The sequence below is a fragment of the Salvia hispanica genome, chromosome 3 (genome assembly GCF_023119035.1).
Source record: "Salvia hispanica cultivar TCC Black 2014 chromosome 3, UniMelb_Shisp_WGS_1.0, whole genome shotgun sequence".
Classification (NCBI taxonomy): domain Eukaryota; kingdom Viridiplantae; phylum Streptophyta; class Magnoliopsida; order Lamiales; family Lamiaceae; genus Salvia; species Salvia hispanica.
The window spans coordinates 48,872,610-48,900,439 of record NC_062967.1 but is presented as its reverse complement, the minus strand read 5'-3'; the positions used below and the strand labels follow the sequence as shown (position 1 = coordinate 48,900,439).

Here is a 27,830-nt window from a genome sequence, read left to right as displayed (position 1 = left end):
TGTGTTTGTGCAATTTCTTCAAATTTAATTTCATACTATTAGTTACTCCCAGGGGCGTATCTACATGTACTCACAGAGGGGCAATTGCCCAACCTCATGTTTTCAATCCCATGTATTTATGTACCTATTTTATCTTTATTTCTTTTAATCTTCTAGTAAATGCCCCTCCTCAAAATTTTAAAATTCCTTCATATGTAAATTTGCCCCCTTTCCTAAAAATTTCTAGCTCCGCCCCTGGTGCTCCTTCCGTCCACGATTAATTGAGTCTGTTTGACCCGGATCCAATTTTAAGAAATATAGTGAGAAGTGAGTTGAAAAAGTTAGTGGAATGTGAGTCCTACTTTTTTATTGTTTAATTTCATACTATTAATCACAATAGATTTTATAATTTAAAAAATATACATGATTTTATATATAATTATATTTATATTTTTCAGTATATACCTTAATTTACGGTATATATCAAATTTTGGTATGCAGCAGTATACCGCAGTATATGAAAATTCATATTGTTACCTTACCGAATTATTTCAGTAAGGTAACATACCGTGCCTCAAATCATGGTATACCTCTAATTCGGTATTTTTGGTATTTTTTCGATATGACAAGATAGGTATTTTGATATTTTTCTCTAGCACTAAGTGTGATAAGTTAGTAGACTGTGAGGACCATTACCAAATGCAGTAAAAAATACGAGTGTCAATTAATTGTGGCCGGATGAAAAAAGAAATCAGTCATTAATCTTGGACAATGGAGTACTTTTTGCCAAACATAGAGTTTGAAATTGAATAATCTTTCTATTCAATTTAAATGAGTTATAATTCCAATTCAATTCCAAATAGGTTGTATTATACGAGACAGGAAATTCAACCAAATTAAAATATTACATGTTGTAGCAATATGCTACCAAAATCTTCTATACTGTATTTGTGAAAAATATCTCTCACTGAAAAATATTAATATGCCAAATTTTCGAATCTGACCAAAATCTAGTTAAAAGTTTGTGGTTTTTCGTACTCCACCAATTTTAATTTTCATGAAAATTAGCAAATTATTGGGAAAGTTAATGATTTTATTGAGCAAAATCACCTAATTTTTTAATCTAATGGGAAGTGACTAAATTGAGAGAGAAACTTAAAGTTAAAGTCATATTAATATTAATTCTATATTTTTCAAAATAGTATTATTTTTTTGTTGTTGTAGTTTGAAAGCTCGTGTTCCTAAAGTCTAACGTTCGCATGCAGATTAAAAAGGCACATAGGGTTCACGCATTTGATCAAGATAAATGTCCAGTGGATCAAGCAGGCTACTAACTGGTCGTTGGGTGCAAACGGAGAGACTCAGTGCTTTCAAGACCTTAACCTACAATACTATAAACTAGTAAAGAGAAGTAAGGGTCGAACCCCTCAATGACAGAGGCTCATATCAAGTTGTGTTTGGGACATTTGGGAGGTTTTGGCTGCTGCCACGCTTTGCAGTGGGTTAAGTTTGGAGTTTAGTAACTAAACTGGTCAACTCACGTAACTAAACGGATCAACTAATTAGATTGACTCAAAACTAAGAAACATGCTGGATTGATCAACTAAACTATGGATGGGAAGGTACTTCTCTAAAAATTAAAAAGTAACTCGGGACCACTGACACAAATGAACACACTATTATAAAGTTGTAAACAACGAAAAGGTGACAGAGACTGCTACTCTAATGGACTACAACCTTCTTCTTCGCTAAGCAACTTAATAAAACACCTACGGCAGATTTAAACAGAGCAACTAACATGAAAGCAGAAAACAAACAAATTAAAACACAAATCCATGTAAATCAAACGAAGGAAAGCAGATTATAGTATCTATCCTAATCTCATGCAAGTTGATGAACTAAAACTTGGATCTAACTACGAGAAATCGAAAACAGAATAACAAGCAATCATCAGAACAGAATCTAACTCAGAGATCACCAACTTCAACCCAACATGCATCACAAACTCTATCTAAACTCAGATCTAAACTTAAACAGCTAAATTATGCAGATCTAACTTCAACTCAGAACAGAACTAAAACTAAACGAAAGAAATGAAATCAGAGAACATCAGATCCAAAACAGCTTGCATTAAAAACAGTATTTCATAAATGATTTTTAATAAACACAACTAAAATAGAATTCCGAACTCAGATTTAAAGATCGATCAACAAACGAAAAGTAACTAAGAGAAACACATCAAAAACAACTAAGCTTCGGAAAAGTAAAACTAAAAACTGAGTAACAATTGTTTTGACCCCTCGGGGTTTAAGGAAAACACAAACGATGAAGACTTCTTTGCAGATCTAAGTCCCTCCTTCCTTGATGAGAAAGAAGAGAAGGAAAATGTCGGTAGAACGTTGACTCCGGTGGCTGCTAACTTCCTTACTCTATGCTACGAATAAAAGTGTGAAGTGTGGAATGTTGTGACTGAAGATGATGGTGTCCCTTCTGTGTGCATTCTCTCTATTATTTATAGGATGGCATTGGACACAAATTCCTAGGGTGAGCTCATCCTGATTTGACATTAATGCCCTTGAGATAGCATCTTCCTTTCTCTCTCCTATGACTCATCATTTCATGTGGTAAGCTCCACTTGATCAACTTGATGATGAGCCATGCTCCATTGCTTGTCCCCAACTGATCAACTTGTCTTCGGCTCTGGCCATTTTTCGCTCTTTTTCCGAGTTGATCAAGTTGTTTCTGCACTCTGCCACTTCAACACTTTTTTAGCTTCTGCACACTTAAATTCACCACTTTTTCGCACATTATCAACCTGGTTAGTGTAATAAACCCCTATAAAACTATGCTTGTAACGATCTCTATCATAGTTTTTTATTTGACTGAATACTGATAGTATTAAATTAGTATATGTTCTACGTGTAAGTTTATGTACTAGTAATTAGGAGTACAAATATTTTATTTAAATTTGAATTGATCTATTAATAAATTATTTAGTTATTAACTTAATGGTTGATTAAATACAAATTTAATTATAAAATAAATAATTATATATGCTGATTTTGTTGAATTATAAAAAATAAGTTTATTATGGTAAAAATATCTAGATATTTATGAATGGAAAAATCTAGATTTTGTATTAAAAATGTCTGGATTTTTATAGAAAAAATTTGGCATATTATATTGGAAAATTCAAATTAGGATAAGTCCTATAAATATGTTTGTTGTAAATATTTGAATAGGTGGTTTACCCAAATCGCCAAATTTCCTAATCCTTTTTATATTTTCCACTACTTTGTCTTTAATTTTTTCAAACAAATTAGACCTATATAGTTAACCCACTTAACAAAAAAAAATAACATAGGTAGGAGGAAGAATATAAAAATATTGTGTTTGTGCATTAAATTGTTGAAATTTCAAATGTTATTAAGGTTCAAAGTTGTGCTGATTTTAGGGCTGTCAATTTGGATATTTAATTCGAAACCTATTGATTTTTTATACCTAATATATGAACCCGATTCCTTTCGGTATCTAGTACTTTATTTTTTAAGCAAATAGAAATATTGGTGAGTGTCACCATTCGGGCCAGGGCCACCTCCGCCAAGATTCGGGCCAGGGCCACGGGCCACCAGATTCAGATGACGGATCTCAGCGCTGCCAGAATGTTCCAGTTAACCAGAAAATTACCACACAAATTGTACGGAGACACCATCCAGTAGCATGCCAAATCATTTCCATAGGGAATGGTACCATCCCTGCCTCCGCCCTAGCCGTCGGCGGCAACGCAATTTTGCAGTAGGCCAAAATGGGAAGTGAATTTATTTGGGAAGTGAGAAATTAATTTTTCTAAATTGTTATAATTGTGATTTAAAATTAAATAAAATTAAAATTTTATTGGTCAAAACGGGTAATACCCAGTACCTGAAAAAAATTATAAATTATCCTACATAAATCCATACCCATATCAAGCAAGTCAGATATTAGATACTGAAAAAAAAAATCAAGTTGGGTCAGGATACCCAATACTCCCTCCGTCCATGGATGGTAGTCCCGTTTTTTCATTTTAGTCCGTCCACAAATAAGAGTCCCGGTTAATTTTGCTATAAATGGTAATAGGTTCCCGCATTCAATTTAAATTTCATTTAAAACTAATATATACAAGTGGGATCATATTCAACTAATTTTTTTCAACCGACTTTCTTAACATTTCTTAATATCAGTTCCACCAAAAAATAGAACTCCTAATGGCAGATGGAGGGAGTAATCAATATCCATTCCTAATTGATTTATATTTCATTTATTAGGTATATAGAGTATAAGTGTTGTTGTGATATGTAATTTTAAAAATATCAAATTGATTAAATTGGAGAATATGGAATTTGTGGTCAATAGTCTCTACACTTCTAGGTCAAAGATAAGACTTGATGAAATAAATACTTCTATTCATGATAAGTGAATGAACTCTGCAAATTATTTTATTTGACCGTAGATATCGTACTTAATAAATTATCAGGTAAAGATGGATCTAGAATCGGTTTACCAACTTAAGAATGTGGAGAAGATATTGTGTCTTGTCTATATGAAAGTTAAAGGTTCTTTTTTTTGGATCCTTATACTAAATTTTATTCATACAAGTATCATGAAGTGTGCACATATGCAACCACTCTCATTAGGTTATTTTTCGATCGAGTATTCATGAGTGTGTACATGGACTGTCTTTCTTAGCATGTTAATGATCAAACATGTATAGGTGAAAACACCAATAATGATGATACCTTGATTTGACTATCATACCAGTCTTCATAGCATTAGAAGGCTTTGTTGAGTAACCATAATTCAATACTCCCTCCGTCCACGAATAGGAGTCCCGTTTTTCCATTTTAGTCCGTCCGCGAATAGGAGTCCCGATTTTCTTTTACCATAAATGATAATAGGATCCCACCTTCCACTAAATCATTCCACTCATATTTCATTTAAAAATATACAAGTGGGACCCCTATTCTACTAACTTTTTTCACCTACTTTTCTTAACATTTCTTAAAACTCGTGTCAACCATAAATGAGACTCCTAATGGCGGACGGAGGAAGTATATATCAGGTGAATCCGAGTTTTGTCTTTGGTGTGTTTTTTTTTTATATTGTTGCAAAACAATACTATCATTCTGGTACTACTACATAACGATCACATCCTTAATTAATGTTTCATCTATACACAAACAAAATACTTGTTCAAACATCCTATTCACGCTTTTAGTTATATATCATGGTGTAATTTGGTTGCTATAACTCATAATTATATAATTATTTATTTAATATTAAGTTACAAGATTATTTTAATCCTTAGATTATTTTAATTTAACGATAACGAAAGACTAATTATCATATAATTATTCATCTAGAATTATATTATAAAATTCAATCTCATAAATCAAACTTAATACATATTCAATTTTAGAGTATAATATTTCAAACAGAATTATTCCTAATTGGATGGCCCTTTGATGATGGGCTCAATTCTAATAGTAACTCTTTAGTTAAATTAAATAAAATATAGGTACTGTATTTTTCACATCAATATATCGAAAATCAACAGAAATAATTCTTTTGTAAATTTGTCAACTGAACATATATGGTCGGCCAGTCTAGTTGCCTACCAACATTATCTAATTTTGACAATCACTACTATTAATCTATAGGATATTATTAACAGTAGTACTAGTACAGTACGCAAAGTTTTAGGCAATCAATTACATTGACTTCTAAAACGGTACACCCATTCAAGTGACGCCACTTGTGAGAGTGGATTAATCTTAATTATTAATAGTGTACTAATTTAGAATTTTTAATTTTATGATCTTTCGCACTCATTTATACACATTTATAGAGTATATTTTTAATTACACATATATTGACTAATAATTGTTTACGAATTTATAGAATTGGCGAAAATACGCAAGTAAAGTTAATGATGCAATTTTTGAATTGTAGAAATATAGAAAGGATAAACATTTATAAGGGAAATTGTTAAAAAAAATACTACTTTCACAAAAATTTGGTATATCTCACAATCTTTAAAAGTAGTCTTAAAAATCATTAATTTTTCGTATTGTGCGGATATCCGACACTAAAATTTTTGACATAAATTTTACATAAGTAGAATGTAACACTAGCATGCATATCATCATTAGTCTCATTTTCTTCACAAGATGGAATGTGCCTCTGACTATAACATGTACAGGTTTTTGGCACTCCACGAATGCAAAATTTATGTCGAAAATTTTAGTGGGAGAAAATTTGCATAATTCAAAAACTTGGCAATTTTTAAGATTCCTTTTAAAGGTTGTGGAAGAACCAAAAAATTGTGAAAGTTTATTATTTTTTCTGCACACTTTCCCTATTTATAATTATAAATGTTCCAAGATTGATTTTTTATCCACTTTAAAAAAATACCGGAGTACCTTTTGTGTAAAACAATATATGCTGGAATATGTCAAACAGTCATGTTTCTCAGATTCTCAATCTAATATGTACTTTAATTTAGCCACAAATTATATGAATGAAAATCAATTAATTTCATTTGAAGTTGAGTATGAAGATATTAGTCTAACATGCCTAAAAGAATAAGAGCAAACAATCCTTAATTAGAACCTATCCTTGGCTGTCTATATCCACCGGAGCGAAGATTAGAAAACTAAATAGCCAGTGAGAGAGACATTTCAAAAATAAAAACCTTTGTATATATATGTCACCTAAATCAATTTCTAACGTTGAATATCAATATGCCACTAAACACCCAAGTGCGACACGAAATAATGTGGATTTGACTGATTAATTAAAAAATATACGAATCTTGTCATTGATTAAATCTGGAAAAAAAAATTCTTTCTTCGGCGTCTCTCTCTTCCTGTAAGATGATCCACCTATTAATGGAGTCATTGTTTCTTTGATTTTATAATTTTGTGGATTTCAACTTCACATATGCGATTAGTCTATTCATGAATTTTTTCCCACTTTCATATTAAACCAAAGAAATTCTAAATCTTTTCTTTTTTGAAAGTATCATTCTTTTCTCCTTTTAAAAAAAATGCGAGCTATATTCAACCGAACTTACCAATACTATGATGTGATGTTATGTCACCACCTTATTTTGGCATTTTCCAACTGCATAGCTATCCTATTTTCACCCACCCTCCAAACCTTGCTTTTACTCACTCTTCATCTCCAATTCTTTGTCTCTAAACTCACACTTCACAAAGAGAGAGATGGGAGAAGAAACAAAATCAGTGAATTGGAAAGATGAATCAACAGCAGCAGCCACAGTTTTGTCTGCTGAAGAAAAAGCAGATGATAGTGAAAAACCAATCACCCAATTTTCATTGCAGGATTCTCAATCATTAATCTCTAATCCACCTCCCACTTCTTTAAGTATTTCTCTTTATCTTTATGTTTACATGTGACTCTTTTAAAGATTATTAGTACATTAGATTGTTTTATAGTACTATATGATATTTTTTTCTAATTTTTCTGTCATACATATGTTGTTGGGAAAGCTGCAGGCCTGCCCAAGGACAGGGGTAATTACTATAATAATCTTTCTTGAATATTATCCTATTTGGGATTTATTCCAATTGCATCTATGGTTTTCTATGTTTAGATGCCGTGCTTGCAAAAGTGGAGATTGAGAAGAAATTATCTCTTATCAAAGCATGGGAAGAAAATGAGAAAACAAAAGCTGAAAACAAGTACGCTACTCTCTTTTAATATTTATTTTGTACTACTAGTAATTCAAGTCTTTAACTTAATAGAATTTGTATGAAGGGGCCCTAGAAATAAGTTTTACTATTCCATTAATTATAAATGAAATTTGAGAATGTTGTGATCATAAACGTTTAAAAGATGGTGTTGTGGTTACATTATTTTTAAAAAATTGCAAATTCATATAAAATGTTGTTTGGTCTATGTCAAAGCAAATAGACTACTTGTGTTCAAATAATTATATTTGATTAAAAGCAACAAATTTTTTTACTATGATTCAGGGCACATAAAAAGTTATCAGCCATAGATGCTTGGGAGAATACCAAAAGAGCAGCTGTGGAAGCAGAATTGCAGCAGATTGAGGTAAGGATTTCTGTCTCAGTTTTACCATCAAGAATAACTTCTTAATTTTCATAAGTTTTTCTTCTTTTACCAATACAACCTGTTCAAAACTGAAATGTTTATGAAAACAGAATATGTGAAAAATATTAACCAACCATGCATGACCAAAACCTATTATAAAAAATTATTCAACTCTAGAGACCATGAGATAAAAAAGATATCTGTATAAGCTATAACAACAATTTACTTTGATGAATGAATTAAAAAACAGGAAAAGTTTGAGAAAAAGAAGGCAGAATATGCAGAGAAGATGAAGAATAAGGAGGCTTTAATTCATAAGGCAGCTGAGGAAAAGAGAGCGATGATTGAAGAAAATCGCGGCAAAGAATTTTTGAACGCAGAGGAAATGGCTGCCAAATATCGAACCACAGCCACCATACCCAAGAAATCGTGTGCATGCTTTAGTTTCTAATTCTACTTTCTCATCCATTGCACTTTTCTCTTCATTGCTTCAGCTTTTGGTTGTTTAATTTCTGCTTTGTTTGTTATTACAGTATGATATATTTGGACCACTCTGTATAAATCATATCTCAATCACTTTTTCATGTTATAATGCTACACAACTAAATTTATAAACGTATCTAATTCATCAAAAAAATCAGGATTTAATTCAATGAAATTTTTTTTCTCATACATCTACTCGAAATTTTATTCATTTCAGTATCATGAGAGGAATAGCTATTTACCTGCTAACTACTATTAATGTGAATTGGGCAAATACTAAAGATTAATTTAGTGAAAAAAAATCATCATAGTATATTCTTTTGTTTTATTTCAAGGGTCCTACTCAACTAAGAATAATCGTATCCACTAACATATTCGCTATTTTCCGTATATAATTTCAAGTGTGAATAAAAGTAGCTCTTCCACTCCATTCCCTTGATATCAGGCTAAATTTGTTTGCTCCACTAATATTTTTAGCCTCATAATCAAACATATTAAGAACAATAAGAGATCAATTCACTTTTCAAAAAAACTTTTCTAATCCCTCTCTGACTATTTGTTTTAGTAATTCTTCAAAAAAAGAAAAAGAAAATGGCAGGTTATGGGACAACGCAGAAATGCAAATGTTGTGATAAAACTGTACATTTTGTAGAGATGATGTCCGTGGATGGAGTTCCATATCATAAGTCATGCTTCAAATGCAATCAATGCAGTGGACGTCTCTCTGTATGATTCTTCGTCTCTATATATTTATATATTTTCAATCTTGTAAAAAATCTCAATATGTTATGTCATATAGTAGTACTGTTTCATATGCATGTCATGTATTAGAATAAATAAGCCATTCACCCCTTATATGAAAGAGGGTCCGAGAAAGTTGTACGCATATAAAAACAAAAAAGATCTTTAGCAAGTCGATATGGGACACAATATGTTCTATCAATTGCACAAGGACCAAACACATCCTGAGGACTCAAGTTACTCAACTCTGATATCATATTATAATTGAGGCCATCATCAATAAAATCTTTTATAAGATACAAAGTCTAGAAGAGATAAATAGGAGTAACATGAATGTGTTTGCAGATGGGTAGCTACTCTGCTGTGGATGGAGAACTATACTGCAAGCCTCACTATGAACAACTCTTCAAAGAAAGTGGAAACTACAATTTTAGCAAGTCTTCTTCAGGTTAGCTTTTTCCAAACTCTCAATTAAAATATTATTACTTAAAAGTTTAATATTTTAATTTTATTTCCTGCAGCAAAATCAGCAGAATCACAGGTACAATGTAATTGATTATCAAATCCAGTATGCATAAAAATAAATAAATAAATAAAAGTTTGGTTGTTTGGCAATGTAACTAAATGCAGAATAAGACTCCCCCTAGTAAATTCTCCTCCATTTTCTCTGGCACTCAAGAAAAATGTGCAAACTGCAAGAAGACAGTGTATCCATTGGAGAAGGTAAATTGTTGATATTAAGTCTTTTGAAGACATAATTAAGTTAAGCTAATACTAGTACATACAAACAAACATTGTTGTATATGTAGATTACAGTGGAGGGTGATTTCTACCACAAGAATTGCTTCAAGTGTGCTCATGGAGGCTGCCTCATCACACCCTCATCCTATGCTGCTTTGGATGGAACAGTCTACTGCAAAATCCACTTTGCTCAGCTCTTCAAGGAGAAAGGTAGCTACTCCAATATCACCAAGAAGAAGAATGCTGGAGATTCCACGCCCAACGACTCTGAGCCTGAGCCCGACAATGACCCTGAGCCTACCCCTGCACCTGAAGATGAGGTTGTGCCTGAGGCTCAACCTGAACCTGAGCCCGAGCCCGACGCTGATCAACCTACTGGATCACCACAAGCAGTTGAAAATTAGGGAGGGAAGACAACAATTTATATCATTTTCTTGCCTTTTTTTGTTTTTGTTTCTAATTTATTTCGAAATTTCATCGAATTTTTTTGCATGTATGATTTTATATTTCTCAGGATTGCATAGGATCACATTTGATTAAGAATGTTTGCACGTACTATGTAATAGTATCTTATTAGCTCTTTATTTACCATTTCAATTCATTTAAACTTTTATCTCTTTATACCTAATTATATTGAATTAGGCTGATTAGCCCAGATAAGGGTTATTTGGGGCTTGATTGGAATTTGATAAGTAGCCAAACTTTTTATTTTAATAGTACTATAGTAATTAGTAGTAGTAATTTTTTATTAGAAATACAATTACACGAGGACAGAAAAGCACAACTCGAAGGTCAAAAGAAGTCTGGACTTTGGATTAATATTATTTCATATGACAGCAGTGGAGTACTGAAAACCTCGAACAACTCCATCATTTCTGTCGTGTAATTTGGGAAGTTGGTAACTGAGCATGTGGGCATTTATTTCCTCACCCCAAACTACCCTTCTCTCACACCCAAAATCTCCGAACTACCCTCGCTTTTCGCCCGCGGCCATCTCCCTAAAATTGAAAAGAATGATGGCAAATTTGCCCGTTTGTCCTCACCTTTCCTTGTCCCTATCCATTCTCTTGCTTCCACTCTGCAACCGCCATTACACTCCCATATCGAAAGTTTCCATCTTTTGCCTTGCACGCGATTCTTGCTGCGTGTTGTGTGTGGAGTTCTTGACATTGAGAGAGGTGCGGAGAAAAAGATGAGTTCAGAGGCAGGAACAAGCACTTTTGTAATCCGATGGATCAATTTTCTGACAATGGTATCACCTCCTTTTCGTTTTTTCCTTATACTTCTTTGAATGTTTCTGCTATGTTAAAAGATCCTTCTTTTCACGTGGGCTTCTGATTTTAATTTATTTTGTAGCTTTTTGATCGATCCATTTTTAAAAAATGGACTCTTGCAGTGTGTAACTAATGCTGTAGCTTCTGCAGAGAAGGGGAAATCATCATGCCGCCTCATTTGATTTCAATTGCTTCATAATCGTCGTTGAAGTAGATATATTTATGTGTATTTGTGTTGAATATGATGCTTCATTATGTTTTTCGCATTGTTGGAGGCTAATTCCTATTTTGAAAAAACGTGGATGCTTCATTTGGTTAACCTGCTTCTTTAATTTTCACCTTCAAAACTTATATATACATATACTAATACCACAATGCTGACTTGAAAATTTTGGAAAGTGTTAATAGGTGGATAGTTATAATGCCACCAATTCTTGATTTACTATTGCCTTTTTTTTTTAAAGCTGTGGTGTTCAATGTGTTTTTAGTTGATAGCTGTGGGCATTGTTGGTTTTGGGGTGTGGATGAACTCTCATCATGACAGTTGTAGGAAGTCTCTTACACTCCCTGTTATAGGACTTGGTGCCGTTATCTTTGTAGTGTAAGCTTTCGTTATTCTATAACTTGCTGTTTTCTTTACTGGCTAGAATCCGAAACTTATCTTATTTGTTGCCAATTAATGTATTGTTCATCTTTTCAGATCAGTTGTTGGATTTTTGGGTGCATTGAAGAACAATTCAATCTTGTTGTGGATTGTATCCTTATCAGCTTCTTATTTGCCTAATTTTCTTTTCTTGCTCTCTTTCGTACTTATGCTCAGTTCTTCCTTAGCGTGTACTTTGCAGTATCTCATCTTGCTTTGCATCATACTGGTGGCGATTTTGCTCTTTACGGTCTTGGCGTGAGTACCCTCATTGTGGAATTCCGTATAATCTTTTGATTTACTCATGGTTATTTCCAAGTAATAGATCTTATTGGAATATCTTCTGCAGTTTCTTTTCCAACCTTGTTTGAGTTTATCTTTTGTGTTATCACTTATTTTAGCCCTTCACACACTATTTGCTTTCTAATTTGAGAGATTGAAATGTCTTAAATTAACACTTCAGTAGTTTGGGAGGTCCTGTATTTACTGTACTTACTTGAATAAGGTTTGCTACAACTCAGCTTTAGTTTTTCCAGAACTCTTCAAAATTTTATTATTCGAGGAGAATTGGATGTAAGCACAATATCTTCAATTTTACTTTTATTAAGCTATGACTGCTCGAAATTCTTCTCCGTTGTTGGATATTTGTACAGACTTTACCATTTTCTGTTTTCATATTCTTTTAGAAGACACCACATTAGACTACCATTCACTAAGAAGTAGTATGAACTAATCTTCTGTGTCGTTGCTGCAGGTTTATAATAACAAACAATGGCTCTGGTCATAACGTCGAAGGTCTCAGGTATGAGTCGTATGACAACTTACTAGTTACTACTTAGTTCGGCTCTTTTTTCCTTCTTGTTATTGCACACTCTAGTGTTGTTACCCCGCTGTTCTCTTTAGTTCACTTTATCAACTAAGATATCAACTACTCCCGATTTAGGTATAAGGAGTATCAGCTTCAGGATTATAGTTCCTGGTTTCTGAAACAAGTAAGCTTCCATTTACACATCATAGAAGGTTGGCAATCAGCATTAACGAAGTCGAATCATGAGTAGAAATCATGTTTTCCACTTTCCACCTATGTTTCAGCTTAACAATTCTCATAACTGGGGACAACTGAAGAGTTGTCTTGTCAGATCAGATGATTGCAATAACCTTTCCAAAAAATACAAGGTTATCATGTGACTTTCAATTCCCATCATCTTCTTCTTATTTTTATTGCAAATTCATTTTTTAACAATCCGATTTTGTATTTCTGACCTGCATGTTGCAGACTCTCAAGCAATACAAATCCGCCAAATTGAGCCCCATTGAAGCGGGTTGTTGTCGACCACCATCTGAGTACGTTTTCTATTCTCTTTCTTTTTTCGCCTTTGGCAAGCCACTCTCCACCCGTGATGTATTGGTATCATCTTTTCATATCAGGTGTGGTTACCCTGCTGTCAATGCCTCTTTCTACGACATGAGCTTCCACCCGATAAGTTCCAATAAAGATTGCAGGCTCTATAAAAACTCTAAGGCTACTAAGTGCTATAATTGCGACTCCTGCAAGTATATACCTCTAAACTTTTTTCCATATTCCTCTTTATATGCAAATAAAGTCTTACATGTCGTTTCATTACACGTTACCAACAACCAAGGGCTGGAGTGGCACAATACATGAAAGTTGAATGGAGGGTGGTTGCAATCTTCAACATTATTCTCTTCGTGGTCCTGGTAATAGCATGTTTTCTTTTTTGCTCGGTTTTCAATAATTTGTTGCTTACGTTATTTCTAGAGAAATTGCTTTCTTATCTAATTCCTTTTCCTGTATTTTGTGCTCATCTCATTGCAGTCGACGATCTACTTTGTTGGGTGCTGTGCAAGACGACATGCTTCCAGGAGTAACTCGAAAGTGTGAAAGATATGAAGTCCAGGCATTTTGTAGAGGTGTCGACATCTCTCCTAGCCATATTGTGGAAACGTGGACACAGATTGCTGATTCGCGAGGTGTCACGGAAAGCCAGATTCATTATTCGCTTCATCATATTCACGTTCCAGGTTTAGGCCAGTTGACCATAAAACAGTGAGAGCTCACATTCCTTTATTGTATTTGAGATTGCCAAAATGAGTTGTGTTGTGCCATACACTTTTTAAATACATCATTCGATTCATTGCTTGACAAGATATGCATTTTTCCACGTTTCCTTGAAATCTTGCTATGATATATAACCTGATAAACTAAGTAATCCCCCAAAACATTGTTGAGGTATGAATGCTATACATGATCACAGACAAGCCCATAATCATGGCGACAATCAGGGCAACACGAGTTTGTGGTGGCCATCCAGCGGTAAATGCAGTGCTTGTGATAAGCGTGGCCGCAGGTAGGTAGCATTACTAAAGCCTCGCCTTCTTTGAACTCTTCCAAGCATATGTGACAATCTGTGAAGTGAAACTTCCCATCTGTCTGCGGGAATATTATCTCTGGAAACGAGTCTATTACTCGTGTGTCAAGTTTCCTGTTTGCTGTTGTGATATGTTCGTCGTGCTGTGCTGCTGCAGCTTCTGCTTCTTCGTTTATGCGTCTGCATCTTTGTTTTCTTAGGTAGACGAAAATGACGAAGATGAGTGTCATGATAGTGTATCCTAGGATGAATATCAGAGCCCTTTTATAGCGTTGTTTCGCTTCTTTCTCGTCGTTTATGATGCCTGCATCGCCCGCTTTGACGACGGGGTTTAGGAAGGGTAGAAGTAGCCAAAGTGTTGGTATATAAACCTGATTGAAGGTATGGTACCAAAAGTGAATGACACATTGAAATCCATTAATTGCTCCTAATTTAATTTCCAGTATTTAAAAAAAAACAGACCTGTGATATCGTGTGACGATGCATCTCTTTCTTTTGTATCAGTTTATCTTTTTCTCTTTATGATGACATAATTATATACCTTGCTTGAAGCATAAAAATTTCTATGAAAATCGAAACTTGTTGAGTTAGGGGAAAAGGAGAAAACAAATGTTTAAAGATGAGAAGAAACGGAAGCTGAAATATTTTTGATTATGTTGTATTTATAGTTAATATGGTGTTGACAAATTACAGCTAATAAGTGTGAAAATAGGATTGCAACTTCTTGAGTTGAGACTTGAGAATATCGAAATTGCGGACAATACACATGAAATGATGAAAATTCAGTGTGAAGGCGATTCATACTATATTCGAATGTATGGGCATATTTAGTACACCATCTCAATGTTATCGAATGTAGGAAACTAGGACTCACCAATTGACAAAAAAAAAAAAAAAAATCGATACAACATCAATTTGTGAGGATTTAATAAAGTATTGATTGAAAATTGATGTTAGTCAGTTATAAAGTAACTTCTCGCAACTTTAATTTAAATACGATTTGGTTCATTTGCTAATGGTCTTAAAACTATTATACCCTTATGGCCTTATTAGAGTTGAGAGAAATAATAATGTAAAAATATTTGCATTAAATAATAGTACTAATAATTTATATTATTAGTTTTATTAAAATTTAACTAAAATTTTTCTTGTGAGTTAAATTATAGGCGCATATCTTTATTCAAACTGAAATATGGGTTTACACAATTTTATTTTATTTCTAAAAGGTAAGAGTCAATGACAAAGATATAGAATCGTTCAAATTTATGTCACTAATTAAGCCGTATATGTCATGTAGTAGTAATACATAAAAACCTTGAAACATTGAAAATATGGTACTCCATAGTGGTTCTTTCATCAAAATACATATAGTTTTTGTATATATTTCATAACTTTTTTCAATTGTATAATTGTAACGAATTAAATTATTCTTGAATCGAATCAACTTACATGAATGTCAATATAGATTAATCATTTGCAGGATTCCATCAAACTCCGAAAACAAAAATACACTTGTTTTTTTTCCTAGTGTAATTAAATGTTCAACATGCATGTAAGTTATAAATCTAGAACATATTATATTTTCGTCACAATTTTATGTAGCTGGGCACTTGTAAATCTGACAATTCTTCAAAAAATGAATGAGATGGGATAATTTTTCCCCATCTGCATAGCATTTAACGCATACATGAAAGGTGATGTGGAACAAATTACTCACGTCATGCGTCAATATATGTGCATATGCATGTATTGTGCTACAATAGTATTTTTGTCAAGAATTTAGGGGTTAGTGGCTAATTTTTATTCTTACTTTAGCAGTATTCACATTCCTATAAATGCAATTATTTTGCAAGAATTAAATAAAATGCCACAAACAGTATTGCAAGGCAATGTATACGACACCCAGGAACCATTAAAATATCAAGATTTGCTAACTTGAGCTTCTGGGATTGGATTTCGAGCTCAATGTTTGCATGGCCCGGGAAATTTTTGGACCGCTAGTTGAAGTGCGTAAAAGCCTGGCCGATGGATGGTCAATCCCGCCCAACCCAACTCAACCCGCGAATATATTTGGTTTTTTCTACTGCTACACAATTTGCAACTTTTGTTTGTCACAAGATCAACATTTTTTTAATCACAAGAAACTTGTCATGTCATATTGCTCCACATCGCCGAATTCGCAACTGTTTTTATTGACCATGAGGCACGCCATTTTATTTCATTTTCTACATTCCCCCTTTTCAATTTTACATTAGTCTTTTGTTTTTTTTTCCCTAGTATTTCAATAAAAATAGAAGGAATTAATTCATATAAATAAAGTGCACAAAGCCCAGAGCCCCCAGCCCATAGGAAAAGGGATCACTGGTGTGGGTCTTTGCATTGGGCCTTCTATGCATATGGCATTTAGATCCAAATTACCGTACTTCTCTTTCAATAAATGGTTAATTAAAATATAATTATCACATAAATTATTATAACTTTAAATGGTTGATTCTTAGTCACATGTTCGTCTACTACTTTTTCTTCATTTCTCACCAATGTGTGGCGGCTATACACTTGGTTATATTTGAAATACATATATTAGTATGTAAAGCTAACATATGGAATATTTAATACAGACCCAGTAGATTTTTTTTAATTATTATAACAATGGTTATTAGAGTTATACGATTAATAAGATTGAAAATTTTCTTTAGTTGAATCTCTGAATCCATCCACATTAACTCTTTGGAAATTAATGTAATCTTCACCCATTCTTTTATTAGTAAGAGGGAAAAGAAACACCGAGGATTGAATCCTAAGACATTTGATCATTTAGTTTTTTATGCTTGAATATTTACAAATAGATAGTCTAATAGTAGTATTTATTTGTCGTGCATTATTTCATTTCATGGATTTTGTTAAATTCGTTGAGGCAGACAGATAGTCATAGAGGTGAGAGAGATTCACATCACAATCTAATTAAATTTTGTAATGTCTGATCTGAAATTTGAGGTCCCAATTATAATTTATTTTCGATTTTCTGGTCTTTATCCTTGAATACAAAAGAAAGAGCGAGATTGATTTTTTGCGGTCGAACTCTCCAACTGTAGCAGAGTATATATACACGTGTATCCTATCAACACCACTTTTGCCTAAAGAATTTGGACAGACTCGCCCACCTTCAATTTTCAACCCATATAAATAAAGATTTTCCTCTATTTCCCACACAAACAAAATCTTTCTCAAATCACAATTTCCGACCATCACTCAAGGGTTTTACTCTCCGATTTTTGGCGGAAATGGTCGTTGCGGACTCGCCTGAGTGGCTCCCCCCTGGCTTCACGGTCAAGACTAAGTACAGGTCTGGGAAGAAAGTTAAGGTAATCACTTCACTTGCTTATTTTATTTTCTGCTTGTTTGGGAAATCAAATTGATAATTTTAGACTGCATGACCTTGAGTTGCTAAATTTGGTGAACTGTTGGGTGAAAAACGGAAAGGAATCATGGTTTTTGCAAGTTTGTAATTGAATCCGTGGAGCTATTGTGCCTATAAAATTATATGGCTTTGGCATCTTCCCATCAAAATTAGGTTTTGTATTGTTACTCGACTTGCTCGAATAGAATGGTTGCATGTCGAAGTGGGAGCCTATATTGACTTGAATTTCATTCCTATTTTCCTTCTGTTATGTTGATTGATATTGATATTAATAAAACCGATGCATACGAATGCTTGGTGGTGTAAAGTTGTGATTTTTATGAGCTTATAGTTATACATATTGTAGAGCGTATGTAAGGTGAAATTTTTATTTGTTTTTATTGTGTTGGGAGAATTGGTGGATTGGCTAATTTAGGTCCCATTCTTTCAGTAGGCAGTGGACTTGTAGAAATATGCTAAATTTTGAATCTGTCATGTGCTTAATTGTTATAATTTGGTAGGTAGTTTATTATTTAGGCGCAGGCTATGAACTAAAAAATGAGCGATTCAGTTTATAAGCAAGCTTTTGCCTCTTAAAGAATCTCAGCACGTACGAGTTTTCCATTGGCATATGCTGGGAGGAGTACGTTGTATTAGAATCTCATTAGCCACATATTGATCCCACAAGATTCTGAATTAGCCATACTGCATTTTAAAATTGCAATAATTTCAGTGGATATGGAGTGAGAGTACTAATGGCAACATATATCCCAAAGTGGAATGTATGCTTTATACTATATGTAATTGGACAGTGAGGGAATATAAAACATTCTAGAAATGATCCACGGTCCACCTAGGAAAGGAGGGTGTGTTGATTGTTGGCTGGTGGATGAATTTCATTTTCTCTATGGTACCCATTTAGGTTTATATTCGTGCGATATTTTGGGCTTATTGCAGATATAGTCCTGAAGAAGGAAAAGGTGATGTCAATTTGAAAAATTAGAACTTATGGATCACGTGATGGTTGGGGGTTCAGACCCTCGCCCATCCACTCCTTCCAACTGTAAAATGATTCAAATATTTGAAAACTATAATAACAATGAAAAAAATAAAAAGAATTCTTACTTATATGATGTTAATGTTGCAGTACTATCTCAATGTTGCAACCGGTAAGAAATATAATTCCAAGAATGAGGTCATTCGTTGTGCAAAAGAAAACAACAATATTCTGCTTGTTACACCTCAAACGAAAAATGCCAATGACAGTGGGCCCTCCTCAGTTACCAAAGTGGATGCGGTAGATTTTTACACTAATTGATGGGAGATGTTCTATTCTTCTGCACATTTGTTCCGTGTCTTAATGTACCTTTTATAGATATCAGAAAAAACAATTGATTCTGCATGGTTGCCTAATGGATGGACAGTGGAAGAAAAAAGTAGAAAGAGAGGCTCAACAGCGGGATTATCTTACAAGGTATGTATCATAATCATACATAATGAGAAATTTCGTTTTTCAATAGTTACCAATGTAATTCCTGTACTGAAATCTCTTAAGCTTGAAAGAACACAATTGAGAAGGCCGCTGAATTGCCAAATTTCTTCAATCAGTCATTTTTATACCTTTTGATGATAAATCTCCTTTGTCACATGCCTTTAGCTACCACACTTGTGTCGGTGTAGGTTAAGTTTCTCTTGGATATATGCATCAGATGGGCTCAGCAGTTTTATGGGACTAGGGGCTTGAATTGATGTTCAGCCTCAGTTATATTTTGTCTCTCCTTAGTCCTTACCTTCATGGTGTAAAGTTATTTCTTAGGAATTCTTTGAAGGGGTTTCTTAATATAATTCTCTGTTTTATTATGAAGTTTGGCTAGAGTTAGCTTTCATCTTTATCTTTTAGTCATTTACTGTTACATCATTCTACTTGCACTCAGTATAAACATTGAATTTCTTACATATGGTGCTTTTGCCTGCTCATTCTTGTATCCTTGCAGATATATTCCGAATCGTCAACTGGAAGAAAATTTTATTCTAAGGCATCTGTCACTCGATACTTGGATAACATAGCTCATACTGACATCATGACTAAACAAAATAAAGTATGCACTGGATCTTTTAGTAAATCATTGCTCTTGAACTGATTTAATCCTATATTGCTCTTCTAGTGCATTCTGTCCTTGGAGAAGGATGTGAAATTGGACGGTTTTTTGTGAATATTGAATTGGATTTGTTGCCTTGTTGCAGTACTATCTCAATGTTGCAACCTGTATGAAATATAATTCCAAGAATGAGGTCATTCATTGTGCTGAAGAAAACAACAATATTCTGCTTGTTACACCTCAAACGAAAAATGCTGATGACAATGGGACCTCCTCAGTTACCAAAGTTGATGCGGTAGATTTTCACACTAATTGATTGGAGATGTTCTATTCTTCTGCACATTTGTTGTGTGTCTAAATGTACCTTTTATAGACATCAGAAAAAACAAATGATTATGCATGGTTGCCTAGTGGATGGACAGTGGAAGAAAGAAGAAGAAAGCGTGGGTCAACAGAGGGATTATCTTACAAGGTCTGTAGTATACATAATGAGTAATTCCGTTTTGATTGTGGACATTCTTTCGATGGGTTTCTTAATTTAATTCCCTGTTTTATTATGAAGTTCGGCTACGAGTTAGCTTTTATCTTTATCTATAATCATTTACTACAGAGTTATGTTACAAGTTACATTGTTTACTTACACTCAGTCTAAACATTGAATTTCTTACATATGGTGCTTTTGCCTGCTCATTCTTTTATCCTTGCAGATATATACAGAATCGTCAACTGGAAGAAAATTTTATTCTAGGCCATCTGTCACTCGATACTTGGATAACATAGCCCATACTGACATCATGACTAAGCAAAAGAAAGTATGCACTGGATCTTTTAGTAAATCATTGCTCTTGAATTGATTTATTGCTCATCTAGTGCATTTAGTCCGGGGTGAAGGATGTAAAGTTGAACATTTTTTTGTCAATACTGAATTGGATTTGTCGCCAACACTTTTGGGAAAAAGATAAGGGAAAACATTAGTGAATAATTTGTAACTTGCTAAGGTCAATCTTGGTGACCAAACTCCAAATGGTTTATGAAGGTCTTGCCCTTTTTATAAGAGGATGAAGGTCCTCCCCTTATTGATATAGTTCACATTTAATCTATGAAGTTGTTAAAAAGAATATATGTTCTTTTTCAGTGATTAATTAATAAGCTTAAGTATAATTATCTTAATATTAGGGATAATTGCTAAATTAATCATGACTTTTGCCATATTCTGCAAATTCTAAAATGTTTAAATAATACCACCACTGCACCACCACCTTTCCATTCGAAGCAAAGTGTACATTCGTAATTCTGTTTAGTAACAATAACATTTCATGACTGAAACTAGCTGTTTCAAGGACAATTTGCTGAAAAAATTGGGATGTTGAATTTGCTAAAAATAATCATCAGAAGGTGGTATTATTGCAATGCTTCAAAACTCATGTCAAATTTGCAAAATAGGCAAGCAATTATTGATTTATCTACCGATCATCGATATTTTTTTATGCCTGGTTCCATCACATATTTAGTTTGCTTCAATATATATACTGTTTGTTCATTTTTAGTTGTCTTGAGATAAGAGATAAAATATGCATTCATTAGTTTACGTTTTTTAGTTATAGTTGATAGTTGATTTTAGGAGACACTAGATGGATGCTTCAATGGTAAAAGTTTGGTTTGTGATTTGATAGTTTTAGAGCATCGACTCTTGATGTTTATTGTTTTCATCTTATAATTTTTGGATGCTAATAATCTTATCAGATTGACAAAGTGGATGAGCCACTCATAGACACATCTCTGCAGATTTCACCTGTCAGAAATACTGGTAGCATTTCTGTACATAAAAGGAAGGCCGACTCTCTTACAACGGTTTGTGCTGTAATGACCTCAGATACTTACAAATATCTTATTATTAATAATAAGCTTTTCAGATTCAATATTTCTAGATTAGCCTTTGAAAGCACAACGTGCATGAACTGCCACATTTTGTATCATAGACTATTCACATAAAGTTTGTTTCAAATAAAAAATTACTATTTCATTAATTTTTTGCACTTGAAGTAAGTAGTAAGAGGTAGGTGATGGACTGAATGGTTCATCAATTTTAAGTTTACCTTTTGGAGATACTAGATGGATGCTTCATTTGTTGAATTCGCTTTATGCTAATATTTTCATAGCACTATTCTATGATATTCTACTCTCTTCTAATATATGTTCGGGTGTTTATCTTTTCAGATTGATAATGTGGATGAGAATGTCCCAAAGCAGTCGCCACAGATCCAATCCATGACAAATACTGATACTGGCCATGAAGATAGAAGGAAGGGAAACTCTTTTGTAAAGGTTTGTGCTTTGATGAGCTCTATATGTATCCTAGATCTAATAGAACCATACTACAGTTTAGCCTATAATGCATTGAGGTTTTATAGGTTAACTTTGAGAGCGAAAAAAAAAGCCCCTTACCTGCCTCATTTGTCAAGTTATGTAAAGTTTGCTTTAAATATATGGTTGTGTATGTCTTATGTTACTTTTCCTTGAGATAAGAGAAGAAATAGATTGATTTTTAGTTTAAAGTTGTTCAGTTTTACAACTTTTACTACTCATTAGTCATTAGAAGCTAGTATATGGATGCTTCATTTATTGAACTTTATTTTTTGTTCCATTTGACAATTCTTCTCATAGTATTGATTCGGTGTTACTTATTCTTTCAGATAGACAATGTGGGTGAACCATTTCCAGAGATGTCACCACAGGTCGTATCCATGACCAGTAATGATGGCATTCGTGAAAAGAAAAGGAGGATCAGCTCTTTTGTGACGGTTTGTACTGTGATCAGTTCACAACTTACTCTAGATCCGATAAAACTATCCAGTGAATTTTGCTTCTGACATTTCGAGGTTAAGTAGGTAGCTGTTGAGTGGTCAACTGATAAGGACCTGCCTGATGGCTGGATAAAAGAAATCAGGACAAGCAAATCTGGGGATAGGTTAAGAAAAGATCCGGTAATTGATTTGTTTAACCTTTTGTTAGTTCTTCATAAAAATTTCTCAATTTCTTTTCGACACTTTTGACATTATTTATGGTGATATCCTGTTTGCGTTTTCAAAATCTCGTCTGTTATCATATTACTATGCAGTTTTACACAGATCCGGTCAGCGGTTACACGTTTCGTTCTAAACCAGATGCCCTGCGGTATCTGGAAACAAATGATATTCGTAGCTGCGCCTGCAAACCCCGGAAAAGGGAATTGGATGATATCAAATCAATTGAGAACATAAACCTTGTGAGTTTTCTTGCTTGGTTATCCTCATCTATATATTTTGGTGCATCTCCCCAGTCCAGTCTTCAATTCCATGGTACACTCTGGCCACACATAGATGCATAGGCATATGAATTGAAGTTCATACGTATCAAATAACCATTAGTCAAAATTTTATATACAAGTTAAAGCACATGGAAAGTGATGACACATAACTTTTGATGTGATGCTTGAAATCCCGTATTCAATCATTTCAGGCCATTTTAATATTGTACTCCTATTACTTAATTTTCTTTTAGAATTTTCATTCCTTTTCAAAGCAGGGTTTTTTTGGTAGGATTATAAATATATGTTTATTTGTTTTATGAGGTAACCTGTTAGATTGTTATGGAGTTTTCAATAAAAAACTGTCTTTTGTGAAGGAGCGTTGTCTTCTACAGATTTTCTTATGTGTTGGATGAGGTTGGATGTCTTTTGTGTATATGGACAAAGTTTTTTGAATTCAAATTACACCATTATCGTTTAATGTGTGTTGGAAGCTGCCCAATTAAGAACCAACATGCAAAATGTGTGCGAAGATGTGGATAGACTTTAGTGGTACCGTTTAAATAAGCTATACCGCTAAAACCGTCATACTTTTTGTGTACATCTTTGTATTTGTTTTTCCAACTTGTTATTCTTTTTCCTATTACACAATTGCTGGCGGAGTTGGGTTTTACAATACCTCTTTTCTGTTCAGTCTTCAACTCCAGCTAAGCTCAAGACTCAGCCTTTTCTTGGTGAAGAGTCAAATGGTGGTAAGAATAATCTAGTAAAACTAGCTACTCCTACTCTAAGATAAAATTATATTTAATGCTTCTTGTTAACGTTTAATAATCTTGTGTAGTTTTGAAAGTTCGGTTGAATTGTCTTGTGCAGGTGCAGAAACTTCGGGTACAAAGGTTCCAGCAGAATTGGACACCAACACTTTAGAACAAGAGCAAGTTAATCAAGAAAATTCTATCAAGAGTGCCGAAATAGGAAATAAGCTTGAACCAGAAAATGATGTCTCTAAGAAGGATGTTAGAGTTATGGCCGTAGATGCAGCTATGGGCTCCCCTGTGGCTGATCCCTCAACCAATCAGCAGCTTCCAGAAAGTGGGCGTAGAATTAAGACCGGCTCAAGAAAACCCAAGAAAAGAAGGGAGAGCAGCAGCACGCCAACACGAACTTCGAAAAGGCTTGCAGGTTCTGAACCTGAGATGAAAATCAACTTGGATTTGAACAAACCCTCTCTAAGGGCTGCTCTGAGAGGATCAACTGCTAAAGTAGTTGATGCTTCTCCGATTGCTCCACTTAAGGCTTCAGATATTTCTCAGTCATCAATTATTGAGCCAGCCAAAGAGGCTGTAGAGCAAGTAGTTATAGGCATGGAAACTTGTCAAGATGCTAATAGACCGAAAGAAGTTGAAAAGCCTATGCCTACAGAGGGCTCAACTATTCCAGCAGAGCAGCCAGGTGCAACAGGGACAGCTGGTACGAATCCATTCGTTGATGGTCAGCAATCACAAGTTTCACCACTTTGCTACGATTTCGGGGACTCATGGACTAATCCGTTGGAATTCGCCTTGAAGACTCTCACCGGGGAGTTGCCGATTGAGGATACCCTGACATTTCCAAGTTGCTTCAGGGAGCCGTTCGACGACACTTTCAAGGAGGCTGATGTGTGGTTGAAGCAATCAAATTTTGATGCTCCAGTTAACTTCCAAAGCGAATTTCCATCACATTCTGAATCATCGAAGAAACAAAATGCTGTTGATCCGTCGTCAGTGTCATTCTCTGGCCTGGGCTTCAGTTCTTGCAGTGGCTTCAACTTCCAGCCTAGCACAGAGGTCGGGAAGAAGGATTCGCAGAACAAATTTAACCCTTAGAAGTAACAAAAGGAAACAGCATGCCAGACCAAAGGTTGGATTCTAACAAACTTTTGTGGGTCTAAGCTGAAGGTTTGGTCTTGAATTTTTTGGACTAGTGCTTGAATATAAAATCGTCGCGTTTCTCGTAACATCTAGGCTATGGGGAAAATTGGTCGCATTCGATGATTTGATTTAAATGATAGTACTATAAGTTTAGGATGTTTTGGTGAATGTGGACGCAATTATGCAAGCTACAGTGTTCTCTGTGAATACTCCCAACTGTGATGGAACATCTTTTGTTGGATAGTCATATTTGGAATGGTTGTTTTGTGTAGTAACTATTTCAATCGTGTCCTGTTTCTTGATTTGAATTTATTCTGTTTATAGTTTGGATGATCAATGTGTACTTTTCAAGTCCGAAGACAATGCCAAAAAACGGCCTGAAACCTCAAATGTCTGACAATTCTTATGTCCGATGGATTGTTATTGTGTCCGCATTCAATTAGAAATTATGTACATGACACGATTCTAATGTGCCAAAATTTGTCCGAGTTTAGGATAAATTCAAACTCAAATTAGAAAATTAACACAACATGATCTGATAAGAAATTTATCTTGTCAGGCGAAGAGCATACGAAATTATTAGCCGTCTTTGAAATGGGCACGAAAACACAACCAATTTATTAATTTCTGCGATCAGTAGTTCAAACAATTATTACTATAAAATGAATTTACACGCGTCAGAAAATCATTGGAGTTCCCATCAAGTGTTATTTTCATAGAGAGAGGTAATTTCTGTTTTTATGCTTGTACTGTACAATCCCATTTCAGAGATTATGATTATGTACAACTTGTATAGCCCAAACTGAGTTGTTTCATTTATAAGGATTTAGATCCTTTGTCCCATAAATAATTAAATAGTGTCCAACTCCGCAGTCCAGTATGTATTACGGAGTAGAAAAATGAAATGAGGGTAGGCGTGGTGGGAGCGAGGAAATAAGTATAAATAAAAGTTTATTATTTCAATTTGGAACAAGTACAAGGGGTGTTGTACATACACAACAGACCATAGCAGAAAGAAGTAACAGAGCTAATGAAACCACCCTGAACAGTTATTGTTATTATTAGTATTAATTAATTCAGGGGCAGAAGATAACCTTATAATTAGTGCCAGCCGGGCAGGTGAAGAGGCTAGTGGGATCATCCTGCGGGTAGCTATACGCATCCGGGCACCTCTCCTTAAAAAACCTGGAAAACGGCGTGGGCCCGCATGTCCCCGGTCCATCCGTACAGCAGTACTGGTTCTCCTTATACACGGTGCACGGGTTGTTGCACCCGCCCGGGGCCCTGAGCTCGGCCGGGCACTCCCCGTTGATGTTGGCCGTGCAGCGCAGGTTCCTGCACGCGCCGGCGTTGACGGGGCTGAACTCCATGGGGATGTTGAAGCCGTCGACTAGCGAGATGTCGACGTAGTCGAGGTTGTTGGGCTGGTTGAGTGCGAACTCGGCCAGCGTGTTGGGGGCCTGCCCGTACCCGGTGCACTCGATGGCGCCGTTGTTGCAGTCCCCGGTCTCGCACCGCCCCCCGTTGCAGTTGGTGCGCCCCCACACGCGGGCCTGCACGGTGCCGGGCGGGACGTTCACCTGCCACGACTGCCCGTTGTCCAGGCGCCGGCCCAGCGGCGGCGAGGAAGGCCACGCCGCCGCCGCCCACACGGGGTAGCTGCAGCGGTTGGTGACGTCCACGGTGGCGGCGTGGGAGGAGGAGAGGAGGGCCAGGGCCAGGATCAGGGAAGCTAGGAAGGTGAAGCTGGGAGCCATGTTCATATTGAGATGAGTCATTGTGTTGTGATTGTTTGAAGGAATGGGGGGTATTTATAGGCAGGATTTGCATGCATGGAATATTGATTGCGTATGCATAACCAATTTGGTATATTAATTAATCAATTAGACATTTCAAATGTTATGACTTTTCTTACTATGGAATTCACCATTCAAATTTTATGTCGTTGTTACTTATTCAAACAATATTGCTAGAGTAGTAGAGTGGGGTTCTAATGCTACTGTTTTATTACAGTGGCCATTTTTATACTAGGAATAATAAATGGTTGAGTTTAAATTCCATTTGATGATCACAAACTGGAGAAGTGTTCCTAATTAAGAGGACCATGAACTATTACTGATTTTGTCACTTAATTCTTGTAGTATGGATATACATATTATTTGCAAACTCATGTTATTATTTAGTTTTACTAGTAGTATAAGATACTCCCTCCGTCCCCCATTATTTGACACGGTTTGACCCGGCACGGGTTTTAAGAAATGTAATGGAAAGTGTGTTGAAAAAGTTGGTGGGATGTGGGTCCTACTTTTAAAGTACTATTAGTTTTATAATAAATGTGAGTAGGAATGAGTTAGGAATATGGGGTCCACTATCAAAAATGAAAAAAGTGAAGTGTGTCAAGTAATGGGGGACGGAGCAAAATGGCAAACTGTGTCAAGTAATGGGGGACGGAGGGAGTAGTATGTATAAAGGTACGTGTCCTTATTTTATTTGACGTTGAAAGTCAGTGTTTTGTAGGAAGAGAAAAAAATATCCTAGCTCTTAAACATTGCCAGATGTCAATCATTCACGAATGCAGTTAGATTTAACAGATGGTCTTCGCACTATTCATAGCCAAACCAAATGCAATGTTTCAAAAATCATGTTAAAACTGAAAATTTTATGAAAATTAAGGTATTAATTGATACTTACCTCATTAGTAGTAGTATACTAAATAAGTGGATAGCCTTTTTGAATTAATTTTTTTTCTAAAACTTAAAGTACTTGATT

General features: G+C 34.8%; 6 protein-coding genes across 15 annotated transcripts; 4 read left to right on the top strand and 2 right to left on the bottom strand.

Annotated features, from left to right (window-relative positions):
• Nucleotides 1–7,092: 7,092 nt before the first annotated feature.
• Nucleotides 7,093–8,681, top strand: LOC125211617 (remorin-like). Of its 4 annotated transcripts, none has more exons than XM_048111488.1 (5): nt 7,093–7,404; nt 7,515–7,553; nt 7,634–7,721; nt 8,016–8,097; nt 8,348–8,681. In XM_048111488.1, exons 1-5 carry the CDS (start codon nt 7,242–7,244, stop codon nt 8,546–8,548), a joined length of 573 nt encoding a protein of 190 aa, XP_047967445.1. In that variant the 5' UTR covers nt 7,093–7,241; the 3' UTR covers nt 8,549–8,681. The 4 variants fall into 4 exon arrangements, with proteins under 4 accessions (XP_047967445.1, XP_047967448.1, XP_047967449.1 ...); XM_048111491.1 differs by having other exon boundaries at nt 7,095–7,404; nt 7,536–7,553; XM_048111490.1 differs by having other exon boundaries at nt 7,096–7,404; nt 7,530–7,553.
• Nucleotides 8,682–8,809: 128 nt separating this feature from the next.
• On the top strand, nt 8,810–10,678 carry LOC125211616 (LIM domain-containing protein PLIM2b-like). The gene is made up of 5 exons (XM_048111487.1): nt 8,810–9,306; nt 9,667–9,769; nt 9,843–9,862; nt 9,952–10,044; nt 10,131–10,678. Exons 1-5 carry the CDS (start codon nt 9,172–9,174, stop codon nt 10,464–10,466), a joined length of 687 nt encoding a protein of 228 aa, XP_047967444.1. The 5' UTR covers nt 8,810–9,171; the 3' UTR covers nt 10,467–10,678.
• Nucleotides 10,679–11,085: 407 nt separating this feature from the next.
• On the top strand, nt 11,086–14,146 carry LOC125215402 (tetraspanin-10). The gene is made up of 11 exons (XM_048116807.1): nt 11,086–11,314; nt 11,825–11,937; nt 12,037–12,091; nt 12,182–12,237; nt 12,734–12,781; nt 12,923–12,971; nt 13,072–13,155; nt 13,256–13,323; nt 13,408–13,533; nt 13,623–13,698; nt 13,817–14,146. Exons 1-11 carry the CDS (start codon nt 11,255–11,257, stop codon nt 13,880–13,882), a joined length of 801 nt encoding a protein of 266 aa, XP_047972764.1. The 5' UTR covers nt 11,086–11,254; the 3' UTR covers nt 13,883–14,146.
• A 93-nt stretch (nt 14,147–14,239) lies between these two features.
• LOC125210390 (RING-H2 finger protein ATL80-like) lies at nt 14,240–14,855 on the bottom strand. Its single transcript, XM_048109949.1, has 2 exons — nt 14,832–14,855; nt 14,240–14,740 (listed from the first exon to the last, which is right to left on the bottom strand). Exons 1-2 carry the CDS (start codon nt 14,853–14,855, stop codon nt 14,240–14,242), a joined length of 525 nt encoding a protein of 174 aa, XP_047965906.1.
• Nucleotides 14,856–17,570: 2,715 nt separating this feature from the next.
• On the top strand, nt 17,571–25,348 carry LOC125212373. Of its 7 annotated transcripts, none has more exons than XM_048112526.1 (14): nt 17,571–17,731; nt 18,914–19,063; nt 19,142–19,240; nt 19,761–19,865; nt 20,011–20,160; nt 20,239–20,337; nt 20,573–20,677; nt 21,651–21,716; nt 22,083–22,190; nt 22,559–22,666; nt 22,754–22,849; nt 22,984–23,130; nt 23,846–23,903; nt 24,025–25,348. In XM_048112526.1, exons 1-14 carry the CDS (start codon nt 17,651–17,653, stop codon nt 25,014–25,016), a joined length of 2,364 nt encoding a protein of 787 aa, XP_047968483.1. In that variant the 5' UTR covers nt 17,571–17,650; the 3' UTR covers nt 25,017–25,348. The 7 variants fall into 7 exon arrangements, with proteins under 7 accessions (XP_047968483.1, XP_047968482.1, XP_047968480.1 ...); XM_048112525.1 differs by having other exon boundaries at nt 21,651–21,725; XM_048112523.1 differs by having other exon boundaries at nt 21,609–21,716.
• A 647-nt stretch (nt 25,349–25,995) lies between these two features.
• On the bottom strand, nt 25,996–26,863 carry LOC125212374 (thaumatin-like protein 1). Its single transcript, XM_048112530.1, has one exon. The coding sequence runs from the start codon at nt 26,837–26,839 to the stop codon at nt 26,138–26,140; it is 702 nt and encodes a 233-aa protein (XP_047968487.1). The 5' UTR covers nt 26,840–26,863; the 3' UTR covers nt 25,996–26,137.
• Nucleotides 26,864–27,830: the final 967 nt, after the last annotated feature.

Bases quoted from the DNA above. Each gene is read 5' to 3' on its own strand.
- LOC125215402 (XM_048116807.1), top strand. From the start codon at position 11,255: ATGAGTTCAGAGGCAGGAACAAGCACTTTTGTAATCCGATGGATCAAT. The intron at 13,324-13,407 runs GTACGTTTTCTA...TTTTCATATCAG, and splicing joins TGTTGTCGACCACCATCTGA to GTGTGGTTACCCTGCTGTCA. The intron at 13,534-13,622 runs GTATATACCTCT...CCAACAACCAAG, and splicing joins TATAATTGCGACTCCTGCAA to GGCTGGAGTGGCACAATACA.
- LOC125212373 (XM_048112522.1), top strand. From the start codon at position 17,651: ATGGTCGTTGCGGACTCGCCTGAGTGGCTCCCCCCTGGCTTCACGGTC. The intron at 22,191-22,558 runs GTTTGTGCTTTG...TTATTCTTTCAG, and splicing joins AGGGAAACTCTTTTGTAAAG to ATAGACAATGTGGGTGAACC. The intron at 22,667-22,753 runs GTTTGTACTGTG...GAGGTTAAGTAG, and splicing joins GGATCAGCTCTTTTGTGACG to GTAGCTGTTGAGTGGTCAAC.
- LOC125210390 (XM_048109949.1), bottom strand. From the start codon at position 14,855: ATGCATCGTCACACGATATCACAG. The intron at 14,741-14,831 runs GTCTGTTTTTTT...ACCTTCAATCAG, and splicing joins ATCGTCACACGATATCACAG to GTTTATATACCAACACTTTG.
- LOC125212374 (XM_048112530.1), bottom strand. From the start codon at position 26,839: ATGACTCATCTCAATATGAACATGGCTCCCAGCTTCACCTTCCTAGCT.
- LOC125211617 (XM_048111488.1), top strand. From the start codon at position 7,242: ATGGGAGAAGAAACAAAATCAGTGAATTGGAAAGATGAATCAACAGCA. The intron at 7,405-7,514 runs GTATTTCTCTTT...TCTGTCATACAT, and splicing joins TCCACCTCCCACTTCTTTAA to ATGTTGTTGGGAAAGCTGCA. The intron at 8,098-8,347 runs GTAAGGATTTCT...ATTAAAAAACAG, and splicing joins CAGAATTGCAGCAGATTGAG to GAAAAGTTTGAGAAAAAGAA.
- LOC125211616 (XM_048111487.1), top strand. From the start codon at position 9,172: ATGGCAGGTTATGGGACAACGCAGAAATGCAAATGTTGTGATAAAACT. The intron at 9,770-9,842 runs GTTAGCTTTTTC...TATTTCCTGCAG, and splicing joins TTTTAGCAAGTCTTCTTCAG to CAAAATCAGCAGAATCACAG. The intron at 9,863-9,951 runs GTACAATGTAAT...AACTAAATGCAG, and splicing joins CAAAATCAGCAGAATCACAG to AATAAGACTCCCCCTAGTAA.